General features: G+C 45.3%; 1 protein-coding gene across 1 annotated transcript; it reads right to left on the bottom strand.

Moving 5' to 3' along the window:
• Positions 1–587: 587 nt before the first annotated feature.
• LOC135384428 (uncharacterized) lies at positions 588–20,216 on the bottom strand. Its single transcript, XM_064613629.1, has 4 exons — positions 19,572–20,216; positions 7,058–7,381; positions 3,889–6,465; positions 588–932 (listed from the first exon to the last, which is right to left on the bottom strand). The coding sequence occupies exons 1-4, from the start codon at positions 20,214–20,216 to the stop codon at positions 588–590; spliced, it is 3,891 nt and encodes a 1,296-aa protein (XP_064469699.1).
• Between the last annotated feature and the right edge of the window lie 1,838 nt (positions 20,217–22,054).

The following is a 22,054-nucleotide window of genomic DNA, read 5'->3' as shown; positions in this document are numbered from 1 at the left end:
CCTTCTTCGTGCATTTCCCCAAGCAGCTTCAACTAACGTGCTGAAAGTGATTCATGTGTTCTGGAAGGCCACTGACCCGTTGATGTATGAAAAACACACAACAAAGCACAATCCCATCTTGACAGAATGCTAGAACTGACCTTCTCTGTTGTACACCATGCCGACCGCGGAGTATGGAGCAAAAGGTTTATGGCCTTCTCCTTGGTCTCCTTTGTCGCACAATCAGTGGCGTCGTATCGCCCGCGGCTTATCTGCCCGAAAATTTTCAAAATGTTCTTAACAGCGTGTACTGCGGCTTATCTGCGGTGGGGCGCATACGCGTGAAATTACGGTAATGTACGATAGGTAATTAGTTAGGAGTAGTTACATACGCTCGTCGAACGAATGTCCCCCTGGCCGTTTATCAACATGCCAAAAATATATACAGTGCTCTCGTAGGCTGCTCATGAAAAATCTGTAGAAGGGGATATATTTATTAGAACAAAGAACGAAAAAAGAGGATTAAAGTAGTGTGTTACGACTAACAGTAACGCCATCATCACATGGAAACTTATCAGCTTCCAGAAGAGTGCTTCTTGTGATCGCAGTTATTCTGCTTTGGCCTTGAGAAGACTCGGAGCCATTTGTATGACGACCACAACATAGGTGGCCACCGCTCCTCCTGTCGTCACCAGAGCGGCTCGGTTCATGTCATAAAACTTCCACGCAGTCAGCGAGACACCTTGGACTGCCATCTGCGACAGGAGGAGAAGACTCTGCCCGGTGAAGTACGGGTCGCTTATGGGAGCCTCGTCCGCATTCGTGAGGGTTGCTGCAGTCGGAAGCGAACGGTCGGATGCCTCGCACACCGTCGATGTGGAGTAGGACACTAAGGCGAACGTCGACGACAAGTAAAAGATGTCCATGGACATCTGCAGTCTCCCAAAAAGGTCCTGAAGAATAAGATGTCTAGAGTAAGTTCGAGCAAGAAAGTCCCACCAGGGTAGCTACCCCTTCAAGGAAGTAAGCTGGCAGAAGTAGTTGCAAACTCTTCTATGTTGAACTACCTACTTTCTGCATATTTCCAATAGTATACTTACTAAAGAAAGCAAAATGGTACTGCTGTTGTTCTTTTGTGACGTGTTTTTATGCACAAATCGGGTTTGTAAATTTGTATTTGCATACATGATTCATACTTCTGTTTGTCACAGAAAATAGCAATAAGTTTATCATTTACCGAATTTGTATCGAATGTGTCTGTACTGGAGCGAAACCAGAATGTCCAGAATATATACGCATGCTTATTACGTTTTTTGGATTATGTTTCGTGTGTCACCTTATCAGCGCTTTACTATGGGTGATTGGAATGAGCCTGACCACGTGTCAGAAGGACAATGACGAAACGGATACGCTGCGGAACTGTGAAGAAAATGCCTTTTGTCCGAGTCTTTTCGCAGACGTTTAACCCTCCGGTACTGGGAACAAAGTAACTATGCGATATGGCTGCGCAACTTGCACATCCCTGTGTCGTAATGAGTTTAGAAGCACAGTCAATCTGCTGTTTTAGTCCACACCCAATGGCCGTCTCGAGTGAAGATGTCCGGGTAGGAGGGATCCGACAACGGAATTCGGAGAACAGAGGAGCCTGTTGTCAGTAAAGCCTCTGTTTATTTCGGGGAACATAGGAAACTCTCTGTCGTCAGATGCGTAAAATTGCTTTCATTTACATACATTTCCTAAACATTCACCACCTATACCGATGACAGCGGTTTGAGGCAGCGGAGTACAGCTACCCTGCATATATGCTATGTTATTGGCACAAGACGCTCCAATTGACTGCAATCTGCAGTTAGCGCATGCGCGAAATCAGCCATCGCACAGCCCCTGAGTACAAAGATTTTCCCGCGAGCTGCAATAAGCGCTATGGTTGTGTCTGTAAGTGACCTATCGTTTCATGACTCTCACACCCCAGCGGTTACATTGATGAAGAGCCAATCTTGAAAGGGCATGCAAAAGCTTGTTTTGATGCCACATGTTTCACCTACGGCCCGCTTACGGCTGCATAGCAAGACTTACAGTTTTAAGAGGGAAGTAAGGGACCGAAGCCGGTGTTAGGTTACGTTAGGAATAGGTTACGAAGCGTATAAGTATTACGATGAGGGTGACAGTTTTTAGGCATTACGACGAGTGTCTTTCGCATGAACTCTCACCCCTGCCCTTCGGCGTATCATAGACAGTTCACGGCAGTAGACAAAACTAAAAAAGGCTGGAGGGTTCGTCTGGTGGAGAGGTTCGCGATGTTCTAGCGAACAATTTTCCTTCGATGCCTTCCACATTAATGACTCCATTCCACAAGTTATTCGGTTAATTTAATACTATTCAGAATTGAATCTCATTAATTTAAACCACAAACGTACCGTAGCACCAAAATGTTCCATGAAATTTCTCACGTGGTAAGCTCGCTCCCTGACATCAGTCAAATAAATATGTCTGGCACGAGCCTGTGACCGCGAATAACTCTCCTGCGACCCTTCTCGTTCGAAAGCTACAGATTTCTAGGGTTATTCATAGCTTGTCGTGACGGTCGGCACCGAACCAGCACCTTTCGGTCAGGAGCAACAGGGTACCTCCTCATCGGCTGATGTTTCCGTGGGAGGCAAGGACTACGCTGTTGGGAATTGACGAGTAACTGCAGACGTACCCAGTCTTGATCGCGGGCAGAAAAACAAGAAAAAAGCACGCCCCCCGGTCCTGCCGGTTCCTTTTATTAAACAGCCTCAACATCGGCGCCTACTAGCGGTTATCGTTTCTAACGAGATAACTAGTAGCGTCCTCTACATCTCTCCTCCCGAGATAACAACCAAATATCACATTAACAAAATTACATCACAAATGCTTGCGAAAGCTCAGTCTAAGCAAAACAGACTCCTTACAAGTTGAGGCGCTTCGGCGCAACAATAAGTCTTCCATATCTCGTTCTCCGTCCTTCATTCAAAGGGGTTGTGGGCCGGTCAGCGGTTGCTTGCTGTTCGGCGCTCGAGCTCTCTTCTGGACTGTCACGGGCCATAGGTGATCGTTGCTTCTTCAGTGGCGGATGGTTTTCGTTCACCACGATGTCTCCCCGATCGAATGGAACCAAATGCTTTCGGTTCCGTTCCAGCAACCCTGTAGTGGTCTCGACAACGTAGGAACGTGGTCGCCTGGCAGGGCTTAGGACTATAGCTGTACATTCCGCATCTTGTACCCAGACTCGCTCACCAGGAGTTAGAGGACGAAGATGCACTACTCCGTGTCGTCGATTGAAGTCGCTTGCCTGGCGCTGTTTCGCTCGTTTATCATTCTTGTCGAATTTTCTGTCGCGCCAGAGAGGCTTCAAAAGGTATGGACTTCTTGGGAGAGTCGTCTGTAACCGTTGCCCCATCAGGAGCTGGGCCGGGCTCAATCCTGATACACCTGGGGTGTCTCGATACACTAATAAAGCAATATACGGGTCCCGCGACTTCTTCAGGAGTCCCTTCACCGTGCGGACTGTTCGCTCCACTTGGCCATTAGATTGCGCGTACGTGGGGCTACTGGTCACATGGTCGAATCCGTACACACAAGCACATTGCTTGAATTCCCGTGCTACAAATTGCGGGCCGTTATCGCTCCGTACAGTCCTTGGTATGCCGTGACGTGCGAAAACGCTCTTCGTTGCGGTGATTGCGTTAGAGGAAGTGGTTGATTTCAGCGACACCACTTCTGGGTATCGAGAACGGTAATCGACGATGAGTAAATAGTCCGTGCCGTTCAAATGCAAAATGTCGATTCCTACTTCCTCCCAGGGGATACTCGGTGTGCTCGAGCTTAGGAGCGGTTCGCTGCGTTGGATTCGACTCTGTGCACACAGATGGCACCCGCTGACCAGACTTGCAATGTGCTTCCCCAGAGAAGGCCACCAGACGCTCTCCCTTGCTCGTGCCTTGCATCGTTTAATGCCTTGATGCCCCCCTCATGCAGGACTTGGAGAATCTTCTCACGAAGCGATGTTGGGACTACGATGCAGTTACCTCGCATCAGCAAGTCATTACATACTGAAAGCTCTCCCAGGTACTTGCGGTACTCCTGTACCTGCGGTGGAAGTTTGTTTTGCTTTGGCCAACCTTGCTTACAATATCTTGACAGCAGAACGCATTCACTGTCCAAAGCCTGGCATCGTTTTAGTTCCGTTGTGCTCACGCACGTATCCTCTGGAATGCTTTCCACGATGCCCGCCACATAGAGTTCAACCCCATGTGCCTCACGATCATTCATGGTTGTTCTTGGATCAGGTGCACGAGAAAGCGTGTCAGCCGTTGCAAGCAGTCGTCCTGGAACATAGACCACCATAAACTGAAATCGCATCAACTTGATACGAAAACGCTGTATGCGAGGAAGCATAAGGTCCAGGTCGGCTTTACCCATCAGTGTTATCAACGGCTGATGATCTGTCTCTACGGTGAATTTTAATCCTCGCAAGAATTCTTCAAATCGTATGATAGCCCATGTCATGGCCAGAGCTTCCTTCCCAATCTGTCCGTACCGTTGTTCGGTTTCCGTAAATGATCTTGAAGCGAACGCAACTGGACGTCGCTCACCGTTGGGCTGGTCCTGTAGAAGAACTCCACCTATTCCAACGGAACTGGCATCCGCTGACACTGTCGTAGGGTAAGCAGGGTTGTATCTGGCCAAACATCGGTCGTATACCAGCATCTGTTTCAGCTTGTCAAAGGCCTGTTGCTGTTGATCTCCCCAGACCCAGATGCTGTTTTTGTTCAATAATGCACGAATGGGTGCAGTCACCTGAGAGCGATTTGGTAAAAACCTTCCGATGTGATTCGCCATTCCAAGCAATCGTCTGACACCTGCTACGCTCTCCGGCGGTTTCATGATCACGATGGCTTCAACTTTGTCGGGGTCCGGCGAAATTCCTCTCTCGTCGACCACAACGCCCAGGAATTTGACACTGCTCTTACCAAATACACACTTCCCGGAGTTCAAACTTAAACCGGCGTTCCTCAGGCGACTGAGAACAGACTCAAAGCGACGGTCGTGTTCCTTCCTGTCCTTGCCGAACACTAAAACATCGTCTATCATATTGACGACCCCTTCTTGGCCCTCCAATACTTGAGCCATCACCCGTTGAAAAAATTCCGGTGCGGATGTGATTCCAAACGGCAAGCGCTGGTAGCAGTAGCGACCGAAGGGAGTGATGAATGTTGTAAGTTCCTGGCTCTCAGGAGCCAACTTGACCTGGTGGAAGCCAGAGGTTGCATCTAACTTCGAGAAGACCTTAGCTTCGCCCAGAAGACCTAGTGCTTGCTCCACCGTAGGGATAATGTGACGTTCCCTCTGCACCACTTCATTAAGTTTGGTCAAGTCCACACAAAGTCGGTAGCCTCCCGATGTCTTCGGCACGACCACTAATCCAGCACACCACGGCGTAGGGCGTGTAACCCGGCGAATGACCCCCTGCGCTTCCAGCTTTTGCAGTTCCGTTTTAACCACGTCTCTGAGGGGGATAGGAATCCGTCTGGGCACACTCAACGAAAATGGCACTGCGTTTGGTTGCAACCTGATGGTGTACTCTTCTTTTAGTGTTCCCAGACCCTTGAAGATGTCCGACGACCGGGATGGTCCACGTTCGGTATCATGAACAGAAGGCGTGGCCGCCTTTTGCGCACTTTCCGTTACTGGCACATGTAAGACGGCACGTCCTGACTTCCTCTTGAAGCTTCCCACCTGGTCGACGAACTTTACCACACCTAAGGCCTCGATAGCAGGGAATCCCAGAAGAGGAGTCTCCAAACCTTCGACGACGTATATCTTCTGGGTCACCACCTTCTCTTTCCATGCCAATGTCGCTGTAAACGTTCCGTCTGTGCGTAGGGAGTGATTTCTTGGCTCTACTAAATCACCGTCGGGTGCCTGCAACTGCTCGAGAATACAGCCGAAAGTACTCGGAATAACAGTTACTTCGGCTCCAGAGTCCACTTTAAACAGCAAGGGGATACCGTCCACAAAGACTTCCACGAATTTCCCCTTTTTACGGGACGCGCTGATGGCGAATAGCTGGATGCTGTTTAGGTTTTTGCTTCTTCTGGCTCTGCATACGATGGCAAAATGTCCGCGCTTGTGGCACAATCGACACAACGCCGCCTTAGCCGGGCACACTGAGCGCGCATGTGGTTCACGGCCGCAAAAGGAACATGTAGCCTTATCTTCGTGTTCCCCTCCGTTATCTTGTGGCTTGGTTTGTTTCTTTTTCCTCCTCGTTCTTGCGGAGTCGATGTTGACAGCTTGAGGTTGACCTTGGTTTGCCCTTTCCTTGTCAGCATCTTCTTGTTGGCGTGCTTGGACAAGAACCTCCGCCAACGTCAACTCTGGGTTACGGCACAGCTGGTCCGATAAACGAGCGTCTAAGGGTACATTTATGCTGCAGCATCGCTGCTGGCACATGGCACATCGCTGTTTGGCGATGACGAAACAAACACATGTATCTCTGTGGGCGCGTTCATGCTGCAGCATCGCTGCTTGCCAAAGATGCACGCCATGATAATCGCCACAACAATGCTGCCAAACATGTTTGAACATGCCCGGGGACTACCTGACTTCTGGCGATGACAGGTCAAACACAGAGCTTTCTGTTGGTGCATTTACCCTGCAGCCTGGCTGCTCGCTTATCCTCGCCGCTGCTTGCCGCTCTGCTCGCTGCACCTAGGAATGTAAACATGTTTGTCTTCCTGGTATCATTGATGACTGGCGTCTTGAAATCCGACCTGCGATTGGTTGTGATGAAGTCGGTTTCCTCCTTCCCACTTTTCCTCGTTTCCATCCTTCCACAGTGAACGCTGCTAGGCGACTGATATAGCGAAAGCGAGCAGCATCTTGAGCAATCTGCAGGGTAAACGCACCCTAGCGGTTATGCGAGCAGCGATGTGCTTGAAGCTGCAGCGAGCAGCGATGCTGCAGCATAAATGTACCCTAAGAGTCCTACGACGAATCTATCACGGACTAACCGTTCTTCCACCTCAGACGACTTGTAGTTGCAGCGCCTAACCATGTTCTGCAATGTCGAGTAGAAGCAGTCCACCGTCTCACCGGGAAGTTGGACACGTTTGTGGAATTTTGAGCTCTCGTATAGTTCGTTTACAGGATGAACGAAATGGTCTGTAAACGTTGACTTGACAGGCTCAAAAGTCTTGAGCACTTTTTCGTCCGAAGTAAGCGAGTTCAGCACTACTCGCGCCTGCTGTCCCATGCAGTACAGTAGCGTCCGAACTTTTACTTCTTCTGACGCAGCGAAGAGACCCGACGCGTACGAAAAATCTTCGAGCTGCTGTATCCATAGGGGCCACTGTGCCGGGACCGCAAAGTCAAATTCCTGCGGTGAACGCAGGCTGAAGTTTCCCGCCCGTACGGCTGCCGTCGTGGGCACTCCCTCATCGTCGGAGCCCATTTACGTTCAGTTGAATCCCACTCCTGACACCATGTTGGGAATTGACGAGTAACTGCAGACGTACCCAGTCTTGATAGCGGGCAGAAAAACAAGAAAAAAGCACGCCCCCCCGGTCATGCCGGTTCCTTTTATTAAACACCCTTAACATCGGCGCCTACCAGCGGTTATCGTTTCTAACGAGATAACTAGTAGCGTCCTCTACATACGCTACGGTAGTTTGCCCTCACGCAAGTAGTATTAGTATTATTACTTGCCGTGTAGGAGGCGTGGCGTGTGGTTTGCGCGTTCTTTGCCCGCATTACGCGAGATAGATTACGCGCACCTGCAATTCCACGCCGCGCGGGCCCCCTCGTGTGCTGGAGGGAGCGTGCCCCACCGTAATGCGGGGAAAGATAACGCGCACCTGCATGCAAGCATAGACACGCAAACAAAAAGAAAAGAAAACAAGATAAATTTGTTTAGTAAAGCCAATGGTGCTGGGAATTGTAATGCGGATTAAGTGAAGGGAAAAAGCCCAGCCGAAAAACCTTCACGACCTGAAACAGAAACAACACACGACAGTACAATTGACATAATAAAGCATATACTTATTCCTTACCAAGTTCTCAGCTCGCATAGGCATGATTCGATAGCATTATTTATAGCGATTCAGGAATCGAAGCATCAATCAAGACTACACAATTTTAACCAATAAAATGAGCACAGGTATGCATTAATTAAGTGTAGAAGCGCACTGGAAAGCAAAACAAACAATTACTATATAAAGGAAAAATCATCGAAGAGATGGACGAATTTTGCACACGATACCATTAGTCCATTGATACCATAGAAAAAAAAGAGCCTCGAAACGATTCCATTATTGATGCATTTCGATATGTGATAAACGGAGTCGTATTGGGAGATATGGGAGAAATCACACAATTGGAGGTACAAGAAGTTGTACACCATATCAATAGTCGTTACAAAAATATCTGGACGACAAGATTGAAAGGATCACTGGGACTGACGGTGGAGTTTTTGAGGTCAGCTAACAAAGAACTGAACTACTCGACGCCAGACGTAATCAGAATCATTGCAACGGGCGTTGCATACATCAAGTTAGCACTCAGATCAAATTACAGTATACAAGCGGTGTTTGTTGAACGGTGTATATTCATTATGAATGTGTTGAAATTATATCACTCTGTTGACATGGAAAGTACTAAAAGGTATAAAATGTTATCACGCGATGTATTCCACTATCACGACTATGCAACTATTTTGTCTACCAGTTGATGCAATCACTTGGATCAATGATGTAGAATGAGCAAGTTTAATGTTGTTTTTTTAGCCAGTTCAGTGGGCTAAGAAATATACACACCACACATATTAATTCACAAAATATGACAGGTTTTAGCTACAGATTAGTGATCCTTTTTTGCAAGCAAAAAATGTATGTACCATCCCTCCTTATTTCAATGACATATCTTCACTTTGTGTACCAATTCTTCCCCGTCAATTATATCATTCGGGCGTTAAAATTGTAAAGACCATGCTTCTCTGTTCTATTGTTGAGAGGAGAGGGAGTTTATGGACAGTTGGGAGATAGCCGGCTAAAAAGCTTTTTGACACTCCTCTGTGACTTGACCACTACATTTTCATACCATCTAGAAGTACTTATTGCACGTAGTGTGGAATATTAATATCCAGTCAGCAACTGGATCTAATGATTGTTTTCACTCTATCCGTACCCTGCTAAACACATTCGAAATCAAGCTTCGCTGTTTGTTTTCGCTGTGACGCATACAATTCAGTATAGTGGTCATGTGATGTCTAAAGAAACTACGCTAATTATTTCAATTATACACTTGTTTATTTGATAAAATACAACTGTCCTATTCCAAACTCTGCAGTTTTCATTTTCTGTCTTTGTTTTGAGTGATGAATTGAGAATGCATTATATAGTAGTTCCACTTGAATCCAGTATTGATTAACACAGGTGATATGACTTCGCCGTATTTGTAGCGCTTCAGTAACTTGCATTTAGTTGCCACGAAATTGTGCAGTCTCTTATTGACGTTTCCCTTTTTGGTATGTAGACTCTTGAAGGGCGCACAAGAGTGTATTAGGTGAAAATCGTGCAGCGGTACACCACAGTTGATATGGTCGTTGAGTTTCAATAAGTGATGGTACATCAGATGCTGTACAATATTAGACTTCTGCTCATTTGACATCATTGATCCAAGTGATTCCATCAAGTGGTAGACGAAAATAACTGCAAAGCCGTGATAGTGGAATGCGTCTCGTGATAACACTTTGTTTTGCTCTTTATAGTACTTTCCATGCCAATAGAGAGATGTAATTTCAACAAATCCATAATGAAGACTGCAATATACACCGCTTACATATGGTTATTTGGTCTGACTGCTGTCTTGATGAGTACAACGGCGTTTGTAATGATTCGAATTACTTCTGCCATCGAGTACTTCAGTTCTTCGTTAGCTGACCTAAAAATCTCCACCACCAATTCCAGTGGTCCTTTCAACCTTATTGTGCAGATATTTTTGGAGCGACTGCAGATATGGCATACAATATCTTGTACAGCTTGGGACGAAAGCTTACGGAACACCGGGGTGTCGCATTTCTCCATAGAAGCGACACCCTAGAAGCAATCAGAAGCGGCGAAACACACAGAGTGATGGATAGAATAGCCAGTCACCCATTTCTTATTCGGTCTCCACGTGATAGTTAGGAAGGGGCCACTCTGATAAAGAAATACGCCAATGCCGTGTTCCGTAGACTTTTGTCCCAAGCTGTACCTTCAAGTGTGCGATTTCTCCCATATCTCCGAATACCACCATCTTTATGACATATCGAAATGCAGCGATAATGACACGTCCTCCCACGACTTATGGTATCGTGGGCAATATTCGTCCATTTCTTCGATGATTTTTCCTAATTGTTGTTGAGAGAGTAGTAGTTTGTTCTGCTTTCCCAGTGTGCTTCTACACTTAATTAATGCATACATGTGCTCACTTTATTTGTTTAAAGTTCTTAGTCTCTCTTGACATGAGTGGGGGAAGTTTACAGTCGGCGGCTAGAAAGCATGCCCTCTCCGCTTCTTGTGTTTATTGAACCCCTCTACTTGGTCGTGTATGTTAACGAAAAAGACATGTTTCCTTTGTAGGGTACTCATTGCTTGCTTATAAATGATTATCAGATGTGAAAAAAAAGAAGACAAATCATTGGCTTGTCTTTGTTTCAGGTGATCATTCGACTGATATTAATAAAAATACTGATTTTGAGCCGAATATTCTTTGAGTTTGGAAAGCCTCAACTATCTATTACGTATTTGTGTGTTGTGTCTGTCGATTTATTTTTTCAAAACTTTTACAATAATTTACATTTCAGATGAATACTTGTGTTGTTTCTTTGTGGTCCCTGCATGTAGAACTTCGTGTTGCAAAGATATTATAATAGATAGAAGTTATTAAATGTGTAATATTTCTCGCTTGCATAAGTTGTTTGAGTATTGTTTCGCTAGCATGATGTTAGCACAATATTTAGCAATTTTCTATAATCGTTGACATTCCCTATACCAGGAATGCCGAACTCATTCGTGTCTGCGTGTAGCATTGAGACATGGAGGAACTACGTGGGCCGCATACCACGGCTTTGGGGTAGACCGTTTCTGATATACATGACACAACACACAACTTAAAACCACATAAAACGTATTGCTTAGCCATTGCTCAGTCACAGGGTCAGTAATCTTTCTTAGTTGCTGCGCCATGAGGAAACTTGGCACCTCTTGTTTTTAACTATTGCGTCACCATCGTGTCAAAATGATTGCGCAATTGCTATCCGAGGGACTGCGTTGAGGTATTCGTTTGCTAGTTGTGAGCGTAGCTTTACTTATTCAGGTTCATCACCGAAAACGGCTGCTCGCAGACGTTCGTTGACACAGTTGTCTCGCGAAGTAAAGCCACGAATTATTATTATTGGACATATGTTGTACCGAACATGGACAGGCTTCTCCGCGACAACATACTTATCTTCAGATACTTTCGTCCAACGTAAGAATAAAACGAAGCCGCACTAACTTCAGCGAACTTGTTTTGATGGGTGCGTCGCACAGCAGGTGAAACACTTCCATTTATTAGTCATCAAGGACGGTGTTTGCAACTGCGAAAGGCGTCGAGCCAAAAATCTCCGTTCCAAGTCTCCTGCAATGAAACAATATTTCCTCGATTTCATTTGTGAGGTCGCCAAGCCTGCGACTGAACCGGTGCGCTTCTGATGGGATTGAAGACACCAATATTACAAATCGGCCATTAAGGTTTGCTCAGAAATTTGGAAGAAATGTACTACTATATAAATGAAGTAGAAACAGACGCAGGGACAGATTTAGAGAGTCACCAGCGGAGACGACGAAAGCAATAGAGACAGACAGGGAACGACGAACTTCCAAATTTTTATCGTATCATTAAAGGTTGATTACGATTTAGGCTTGAATGTTCATGAGGCTTGGGCTGAATATTTTTCTTCTGAGGGGGCCGCATGGCCACCCTAGGCGGCCGCGACTTAAAGGTACTGTATAGCAGCAGGCATACAATTTTATACTGCTGGCTCATTTGACAGCCTGGCTGCTCAGTATACAGACGCCACAAATTTCGTTCAAATCCGCCTTGTAGTTTATTAGATAATTCAGATTTAATATTACGAGCAACCCTGTGTCTAAGACCCGACACGAATTCCGCAGTTTCCCCTTGTAGGGCGGCGAACATAAACATGCCAATAACAATGGGAGTGTACAGCGGCACCTGTGGACCGCCACCATCACCACGTCGGCTTGCCCGACGTGGTGCATTTTTGCGTAGGTGACTCTCATGGTGTTCCTGCTGACAGTTTGTTACTCATTTCCACGATATACCAATGTTCTGGTATTTTGAGATAATATATGTCAGGAACTATCTCGTTTGAACAAACTTTTAAAAGAAAGTTTATGAAGCCGGCTACTTAGCCCATGACTTAGCCGATACAAGGTTGGGGACATATAACGCTGTTGCTCGACGAATAGGTGATTGTTTCCCACCAGGCGTCGCCCCTCGTCTTTTCATCGCAATTTCAGTCGTGATTAAAAAAATATTTAGAGTTTTCTGTCGCACATAAAATTTGCAGCGTGGATTTCTTTCGGAATAAGCTTTCAAATCTCGCTGCCAATATTAAGAGCTTGCCTGCTGCTTTACAGTACCTTTAAGCACCTCTACTTTATAAGCTCTTCAGAATTGAATAATATTAGCATTTATTTGCAGCAATTGTTCAATAAAAATATCGGCTCTGTGCAAAGGCATTACGGCCGTTGGCATTGAGAGAGAGCGGGAGAGAGAAAGTGTCCCCCGTTTTGAGGAAAGGAGGAGAAGTAAATGCCCCCGCCCGTTTCGAAGAAAGAAGTAAAAAAGCGGGAGATAGCTCGCCTTGGTTCGTTATTCTCCCGTCCGTGTATATCGTCTGTGGATTACTGTGGATGCCTCCAATGGATTCATAAAACAAAGTAGGATTTGTAGCGTCTGTTTGTTAGAATGAAAATTGTATTTCATAGCGTTCGCAGAGCTTAGGTCGTGGTATTATGGTGGTATTAGTACTCGTATATGTATCTGTTGTTTGCGTGTTGGAGGCTTGCGTATTGTTCGGCTCAGGCTTAGAGAAATTGGTTCGCTCTGATATCGTTGCCTGTTCACTATTAGTTCTGGCTATTGATTGTTTTGATAGAATCCTTGTTGTGTTCTTCAGAATCGAATTATTTTCTTACATCTGCGCTGGTCACATACATGTTGATTGTAAGTTTGAAACTAATTAACTAAAAGTGTTGTCCTGGGGGAACAAAGCATGCGCAGCTTAGATGTGTATTCGCTTTCGTTGTACGGAGAGAGAGAGAGAGAGTGTGTGTCCCCGCACGTTTCGAAGAATGAATGTGGAAAGAGGAGGAAATGAGCTGTGATGTGTCGTGTTCTGTGTTCGATACATGCAATAGATTCATAAAACAAAATTTTTCTGTTAGTGTTCGCCTAGGTTAGGTCGCGAAGATTGCTTGAGTGGATAGATTATTTTCCTACATGTATCTGTTGTTTGCACGTTGACGAAACTGATGGTTTGGCTCTCTATTAGTGCTGGATGCTCATTGTGTTCCTCTATTCTTCAGTATCGAATTATTTCCTACCGCCTCCGCTGGCCATTTAACAAGAAGCTGTTTTTAAAAGTTTCGTCCCGTAGGATTTGAACAAACATAATAATTGGGGGTCTTCGCGGGTGGTCTTTTGTATTGTGCTCGAAATTCGCTTAATACCTCACATCTATCAGCACTTAATAAGAAACTATTTTTAATAGTTGTGTCCTTTGATATAGAAACATAGGGTTTTGATTTCGATTAATCGGAAACTTGTGTGTAAGAAATGATGACTGCCAATAATAACAGGGTTTTGTTTGTACAGCCGTACATGCATTGGGGGTTCATTCTTTAATGTACATTTTCTGTGCCATGGCTCACTGGGGTTGAAATTTATACCCCACTTGGATAATATTTGCTCGTGTTGGATGGATGGATGATGCGTAATGGCACGCCTGTGAAAATTGTCAGTGTTGCGATGATGGTGTTCACATACAGGAAATTCAGACTTGTTATGGTAAAAGTTCTAATTTTTACTGTATTCATTAAGAATGTCTTCTTTAATTAAAAGTTGTGTCCCTTGATATGGAAACGTGGCATTTTAATTCCGATACACCAAACACTTGTCTGTAAGGTACTATGCTTGCCAATAATAAAATAGTTTTGCTTGCGTATGCATTGGTTTTGATCATTTGTATGTGACGGTGCACTTGAGTCAACGGGTGATCCCTCGAGACACCTCTTTAATGATATTGAATCATACCTGTATGGGAGCTGACAAATTGCGAAGGAGTAAGTATATTCTTCATTATATTAATTGTACTGTCTTGCGTAGTTTCTGTTTCAGGTCGTGAAGGTTTTTCGGCTGGGTTTTTCTCCTTCACTTGATTGGCATTACAATTCCCAGCACCATTGGCTTTAAGAAATAACTTTTTTTTTTCTGTATGAATCTTCTTTGCATGTCTATACCTACTTGCCCCATGCAGGTGCGCTTAATCTTCCCCACATTACGGTGGGGCTCGCTCCTTCCAACACACGTGGGGGGCCCGCGCGGCTTGGAATTGCAGGTGTGCGTAATCCGTCTCGCGTAATGCGGGCAAAGAACGCGCCTACCACACGGCACGAAATAGCACTACTCACGCATCAGAGAAGGTAAACTTTGTAGAAATCACGTGGCGTAATATCTATCTATCCACAAAGAAGCAATAAGTGGATGTTCGTAGACGTGCATTGAACTGCGCGATCGCACGCAGAAGAACCTATGCCCCCCCACAAACACACCTTCCTTCACTGCATAGACATATTGAAGTCAGAATTCAATTCGTCTGCTACTGCAGTTCACCATTCAGCGAATTCAAGGATTCGGAAATGATCGCAGCTAGCTTGAAACCTGTAGATCTGAATCTAGACAAAAAGGTGCAACACGCTTAACAGAAAATCAGTCTTGAGAACGATATGGGACCGCTTTGCACTTTCTTTGTCTAGGTGGTGTTGGTCGAGGCCGCACCAATACTTCCTTACTTTGACGTCGCATATACGTATTTCTGCGCGCGAATAATTTCGAATCGTGTGGATTCCAATAATTTACAATGCCGTATGGAGCACAAGTCCGCAAAAAGTAAAGCAGGGATTCGGTAACTCATGGAATACACTAGAGAAGGAAACAGATACCTATGAATTGATGCTTGGAGAGCGAACATAAGCGATAGGAAAAACATAATTTCAATATCAAACACCACCATCACATCAGTATCGTCTGCTTTCAAGCGTTTCTGAATTTTGTATAAAACGCTTCAGGCTTATGTGGTTCAAGAAGGTTTACTTCTTTTTCGTCAAACATACGTTGATGAGGAGTGAAGACAATTTACAATGTCCAGTGCAGTAGCAGATGGTGACTAAATAGGCAAGAGGGAACGAAGCACTCTGAAAAATATTTAATAAACACTGCTTTTCATGCAGAGTCTGCACTTCAAAGGTGAAGAGTTACAAGCATACATTGACATATAGTATACCCGACAAGTGGGGAATGTGAATGACGCGTTTCTGCGAAGATGAGGATGAACCCACAAAATGTATGAAAAAAGTAGAAGATGAACAAAAGACGAGGAATAAGAAAGTGGTTCAAGATGGAAAGGGAAAAGGGTATGTTGACGAGGAACCGGATAAGTTATACAATGCCGAGGGAAACCGCTTAAGTGGTTGCACTCATTTAACGGGGACACAGGAGCGTCCCCGCGCGGGAACCAGGTTAAGTCGAGAATACAATGACATGGGTGGACTTTCATACTAACTATTCCAGATAGAACATTTTGTCCCAAAAGATTCCCAAATCGATCATGTATGTCCCGATCCTGGACAGGTGTTGTAGGTATACCCGAACTGATGTGAATATTTCCGTTCAAAGGCCGTGCTCTACCTGTCCGGTGATGATCTGTCCTGCACTGACAACGGATGCACCTGCGCGGTGCCTCCAGGTACACACATGTCCTGATAGGAAGTTGATACTGCCCATGAGGCTCATGTTCCAAGGGTGCCGTAGAATGGTCTAAATACTGTTGGCAAACAGTGTCATCTCACTCTTCACATCAACAGGGACACATCAAAACATATCGTGACTTTATTTGAGTAGCACCGTGCAATTGTAAGTTACATGCTGATATTCCACCTTGGAGGAATAAAAGTGTGTTGCAGATTTCTTAATGTGATTTTTGTGCCCATGTCGTTTCAAGCACGTATCTAGCATCTCATCTCATATTTGGCACAGTCGTGACGACGCCCACGCAGGTGAGGGAAATAACTATTCCTATCGAAAGCAATGCACGAAATTTTGGAACACTGAGTAAATTATGTCCCAAGCAAAGACTTTGCATGTACATAAAGTGCTCGAGTTTCAGATTTGATAATGCGGTTGGGGTGCATGTACTTTGAAGCTCAACATACCCACAACAAATGTGCAATTTCAAGCGCAGTCTACTTTTCTTCCATGTTTAGGTTGCCTCCTGACATGACGACAGGTTTCCTGCACATATACAACACCGCGAAGAAGCAATCAAGTCGTGTTTGCAGGGTCCAGAACATACGCCGCGAAAGATTTAGTCAGTTGCCTGCAGGGAAACGTCAAACTGCACAAATTGAAAAGACTGGCACAACTCATTCACGTGTGTGTGTGTGTGCGCGTACACAGGAACATTTCCGTTGAATACTCCAATTTCTTTGCCCCCTCCAAATTCTGCAAATCCAACTGATATAGTTCTCGCGAATTTAAAACACACTTTCGCTCTGCGCATTTGACACAGAGTGAGAAAAAAAAAAACAAATTGCCACAAATGTGGCAGATAGGATATATCGTGTTTTACGCGTAAGTTGATGCAGCGCCCAGTTTGCCCAATGTGTACCTTATGGCAGGAGAGAGGAATGCAACAACAACAACGACTTTATTATGATGAATGGGGAGTTTCAGCGCCCCTTGTGGTGATACTCTACCCCTTGCTGGTGGTGATGCAGGGAATGAAATAATGAGCCCCTTCACAATAAGGATCGAAATCCTATGGTATCCAGAAAGATGAAGATAGCTTTCAGGGCAGAGCGTTAGTGGGCTGGATGTGGCCAGGGACCAAGCAAATTTGTGAGAAAGAGGGGGCGAGGGTCAATCTCGTTAAGGGATCCTGAGAGTACGGTTCGGGAAGGTTGGTAGTGTGGGCAGTTAAGAAGAATACCCTCTAGATCTTCTAAGCACCACTGGAGAGAGTCAACTTGCCTCAAGCGGTAACGCCATTGCGCTGTAAAAGCCACATCGAGGCGCATTCGATGAACTAATGCGGGATCTTTACGAGAGGTATGTCGAGGCATGCAGAAAGCGAGCGCTGGATCAACTCTGATCAGCATGGTTAGGGGAGAATGTCAGCGGTTCATTGGCGGGAAGCCAGAGCACTTACGAGGCGTCGAAGTACAAAACGACGATCTCCTCTTAGCAGCGCGATACGCGTCCGTCTCCAAGACGAAAGAGCTGCTTCTGCGGCGCTGTCGGCTTGTCGTTCCCTTCAACACCGCAATGGGCTGGAACCCATTGGAGAACAAACCTGTGTCCTGCTTCGTTGACAAGATTGTAAGCCATTAACACATCCAACGCCAATTGTGCGGATGAGCCCTCGGATACCAGAATTTTCAATTGCTTGAGAGGAATGCATAGATGATATTGGCAATACATGTTACCGTGTAGACTGTTTAACCTTACCAAGGAGGGCATGTGTTACTAGCAGAAATTCTAGCACACAACGCAGAAAGCTTACAGGGGGCATGCAAAACACCCGTCCTCCGTGTCTCCCGGCAACGTTCCTAATGTTATGGGACAACTTACGTACTGCTCGCGACACGCTTGTCTGAAATCGCCGGTCAGTAGTTCTGCAGCCTATATTTACTTCATTGCCCTTGAACACGTTGTTCCAATATGCTGTTTAAAGGTGGACCATATGCTGAACATGTTCCTTACTCGAAATAAATGACCTTGCAACACCTAGAGATTTCAGATGGCTTAAACCACGAGCTGCTGATTTCAGACAACCGTGTCGCAAGCAGTACGTATGGTACAACTACTTTTCTGTCCAAAGGCTTGTCCTTTATATTGCTTTCACTTAGAGAGTTTACTTTTGCAAGTATCGTATTTTCAACGGCCTTAAGTTCAGAATCAGGAGAGCTCAACATGTAAAGAGAAGCTCCTCTGGACAGAGTGGTAGCAACTCTTCCTAAGTGCATTCTCCAGGCAGTGGGGGACAACGCTCCTCTTTACTAACAGTCTTTTAACAGTTCAGCGTTGTGGTGTCGTTCGTGTCTCGTCCGCGTTCTACTGCTGGTTGTTTATCTCCCGTATCATCTACTAACGTCCCAGCCACGTAGAAGTAACGTTTTCATAGACACTGAGAAAATCGTTTATCATTGTCATTACGAAATACTGTTTCCGCTTCCCAAGACTTGTAAATGCATGTACATAATATCGCGCTTTTGATAACACAAAGTAGTTTCTTTTCTTACTTGTGCAACAGCGACAGGGAGGTGCTATCCCGCGGAGCCGCCAGCCCCGCTCCGACATGTACGCGGGCAGAGTATAGGGCCGCATGTTAACGCGCTTATCCCCGATCTGCAGCTTTTGAAGCAGAATTTTTTTGAAGCTTGGGTAGCAGGGGAAAGGTCTAACATCTGGCCATGTCTTGGTAAAATATATATGAAAGAAAAATTGGCCTTTTCGAGAGATAAACGCGGAAAATTCTTGCTTTTCGAAATATGCCTAAACGTTTGCCTGTTGCACCAGATATCTGTAAGAGGTCCATGCCTGCTAGATTCATCAAATGAAAGGTCATTAAAATCTGAGTGAACTAGTGCCAAATACAGAAATGAGGGACAACTACAGCCAGAGATATCACGCGTCGAAGTTGTAACAAACTTGCACAAGAGAGCATGTTCGCCATTTTCTATATCACAAAGCGTTAGACCGGTGCGCCAAAATTTGCGCTTAGCCTGCTTGTCTGGATGCATACCAAAGCACAATGCTATCTCTTGTGCATAGCTTGTAAATATGCTAGTGCAAATACGGCAAAAGTGAAACGCTCGAGTTGTAGGCCACATTTTCTCTCTCGCCTTTTCTTTTTTTTTTTCGTGCACAAAAACTATTCGGTGGATCTCATGCCTGGCCGATCTGACGTGAAAACAGTCATATATGTGCTTTCTTCGCCACTTATTCCTCGCCTTTTGCTCATCTTCTACTTTTACTCATCCGCTTTGTAGTTCTGTCCCCACCTATGCAGAAAGGCTACATTCACTTTCCTCACTTGTCGGGTTTATATGTCAATGTACGCTTCTATCTCTTCACCTGATGAAGTGCAGACTCTGCACAAAAGCTGGTCTTTATTAAATATTTTTTTTCTGGGTGTTTCGTTCCGTGTTATTTACTTCAACAGGCTAGTAAGGTCAACCTACCTCGGACACGTTGAGCTGCAGAAAATGTGTCGCTTCCGCGCAAGATCCCAGTACCAGCATCGAATGCCACAGGAACAGCAACGGCGAGAATATGTCGTCCATGTCTTGAATCGCTAGACAGAGATCAGCATGCTGAAGACGGTACCAACGCAATCGATCAGTCTTCATGATGTGTCCATGCTGGCCAACTCTATTAAATTCAGCAGCGAAAGCGCTGTCGAACGACCTCGCCTTGTACACTGCGATCCACGACAACTGACACATGAACAGCATTAAGAACGACGTCGTCCCCGAAAGGACCAGCCGCTGGACAACAATGTCCGCTACTGCCAGAACGTAGACTACAACCTTCCAGGACGGGTCAACGGACTGTAGCAGCAGCTGCTTGTTGATATAAGCTTTGAAGCCGTCTTCAGTCAATACCTCGCTAACGTCGACGGCCACTCGAATAATGAGGTAAAGCCAAACAGCTGCCACAGTCAGGAGATATCGCAACCCAGTAGGACTGCTGTCACCAATCTGATCGAGTGACCAGAGAAGACCCTTTACGCGTTTTTGGTAGATGATCATGCGATTCATTGCGAGTGAGGCAGCGAAGCTCCGAAGGACGTCTACGGCAGCGCTCCCAATCTTTCCGTCACCCATAGCGACTAGGCCTAACTTGATCAAGAGTCGAGCAAACCAGAGATGGGCGATGGTCCAGGCGACAGCTCGTGTAGTCTTGTAGCTTGGTTCAGATGCTGCTTTTCTCTTCCAGCTAAGGGGCTCCGCAGTGAAAGGACCAAGTCCGATATAACGTAACGTCTTCAAAATAGGTTTTAAGCTAGCCGCGCAGCTCCTGCGTCCTGAATTTTCTGCACGAAAAGAAGACATGTTTGTTCCGTGATGTCGTGCTGCAGTTGTATTATGAGCGAAGATAATCGTGGTAGTGTAGTTTCAATCTACCGCATATTGATTGCAGTCTTGTTGGCTGACATTAAATATTTTACTCAATAACGAGACATGGATCTGTTACTGCTGCCCTTGAAAACCATATCCAACTTTTTGTCAAATGACCGTCTTCTCAAGCTATGTGCGACCGCGCAAATATGCGCATTTTAATTAGGTTTCTGTTGGTAGGCCACCGGCGCGGAACTCCACGGTTCAGTGCATTTGTGGTCGCAGTAACAACTGCGTCCACTATGGAATCGATTATTCTTTTTTCTCGCTTTACCGTATACGTAGAGAGTCAATAAATGTGTAGAGGAGGTGGTCTTCCTCTAGATGAGTCCTGACCGGCGATGATGGAATGTCCCGTGATGGCCCGGTGATGACGATGACGACGTGCCTCTGCTGCCACGCGCTATGGCGCTGGCACAGCCACTGATCTCTATGTATAAAGGCTGGATCGCGCATGGGAGAGGGGCTCGTGGGGGGAGAGGCGTGCCTTCGGGCCGCCATGTTGGTGGGCCCTGAAGTGCTGTGTGTGCCCATAGAAAACAATGGGAAGCAACAGAGATTGTGAGTATTTATTGCGCTGCAAGCATTGGTCGTTGTTTGTCATCACACAATTTTGTAAGGTGCCAGTATACTGATGTATCCTAACAGTGTTTCACAGGTGTCCTGCCGTTCGATTCTTAATTACGTTATGTTTTGCATTCCGAAACTAGACCGTCACTGCAGTGCAGCGCTGGGGATTGTACTACAGCACGTTTCCCAGCCAATATTTCAATAAGAAACGACTTGAGGTTAACAACAACCATGTATATAATATCCCGTACTGCGTTCTGGACAAAAATTGTTCCGTCACGAACGGTCCGGGAAAAGATATACTCGCATGGCAGAAAGAGATCGTTCTGTAGAATCACAGCCGTTGTTTTAGCCGTGTATGCGTTTAGTATGATTTATATCAAGCATCGCCTTAGAAAGAGTCTTTTAGTAAACGACAGCGGTGCTTTGCCTCGCAAATATGGACACACCGAAGCAGCCCAAATAATTACTTCACGCAATTAGATCACACTCGTTAGGACAGTTAATCTGATTGCGTATTTTCAAAGTCAAAACTGCACGCTATTTCTTGCATTTTTCTAAAGATATATATTAAAAAGTTGTGCATATACTCACACATACTATACAAGATATTTGATTGTGGATTAAATGCTAAAATTTATCGATTCACATTCAGGAGAAGTGGTGACTACCACACATCAGTAAGAGTTTCATTAAAATTTGAACAGGTGTTGCGATTTATGATCAGTGTTGTAGAATGTGTAATTTCACAATACGCAAGCTTTAATTCGCTCACTTTGACGAGCACTCTTTCATGACGTCAGGGAAGTTAATCGAATGGATTGATATTTTCTGTATACACTATCATAATGCGAATTCTTTATGTCGCGGATATTAAAAGTTACAAATATTTTCCGAATGAAATTTACTTAAAACTCGAAGCTCGAACTCGACTTCTTTACTTAAACCTTAATTTACCTAAAAATCGAAGGTAG

This window comes from Ornithodoros turicata, chromosome 2, assembly GCF_037126465.1.
Source record: "Ornithodoros turicata isolate Travis chromosome 2, ASM3712646v1, whole genome shotgun sequence".
NCBI lineage: Eukaryota > Metazoa > Arthropoda > Arachnida > Ixodida > Argasidae > Ornithodoros > Ornithodoros turicata.
The sequence above is the reverse complement of the archived record's forward strand: the minus strand, read 5'-3'. Positions and strand labels throughout refer to the sequence as shown.

Bases quoted from the DNA above. Each gene is read 5' to 3' on its own strand.
- LOC135384428 (XM_064613629.1), bottom strand. From the start codon at position 20,216: ATGGGTGACGGAAAGATTGGGAGCGCTGCCGTAGACGTCCTTCGGAGC. The intron at 7,382-19,571 runs GTAGGTTGACCT...CGTTCACCGCAG, and splicing joins TGCAGCTCAACGTGTCCGAG to GAATTTGACTTTGCGGTCCC. The intron at 933-3,888 runs GTCTGGTCAGCG...CTTATTCTTCAG, and splicing joins TCTGGGGAAGCACATTGCAA to GACCTTTTTGGGAGACTGCA.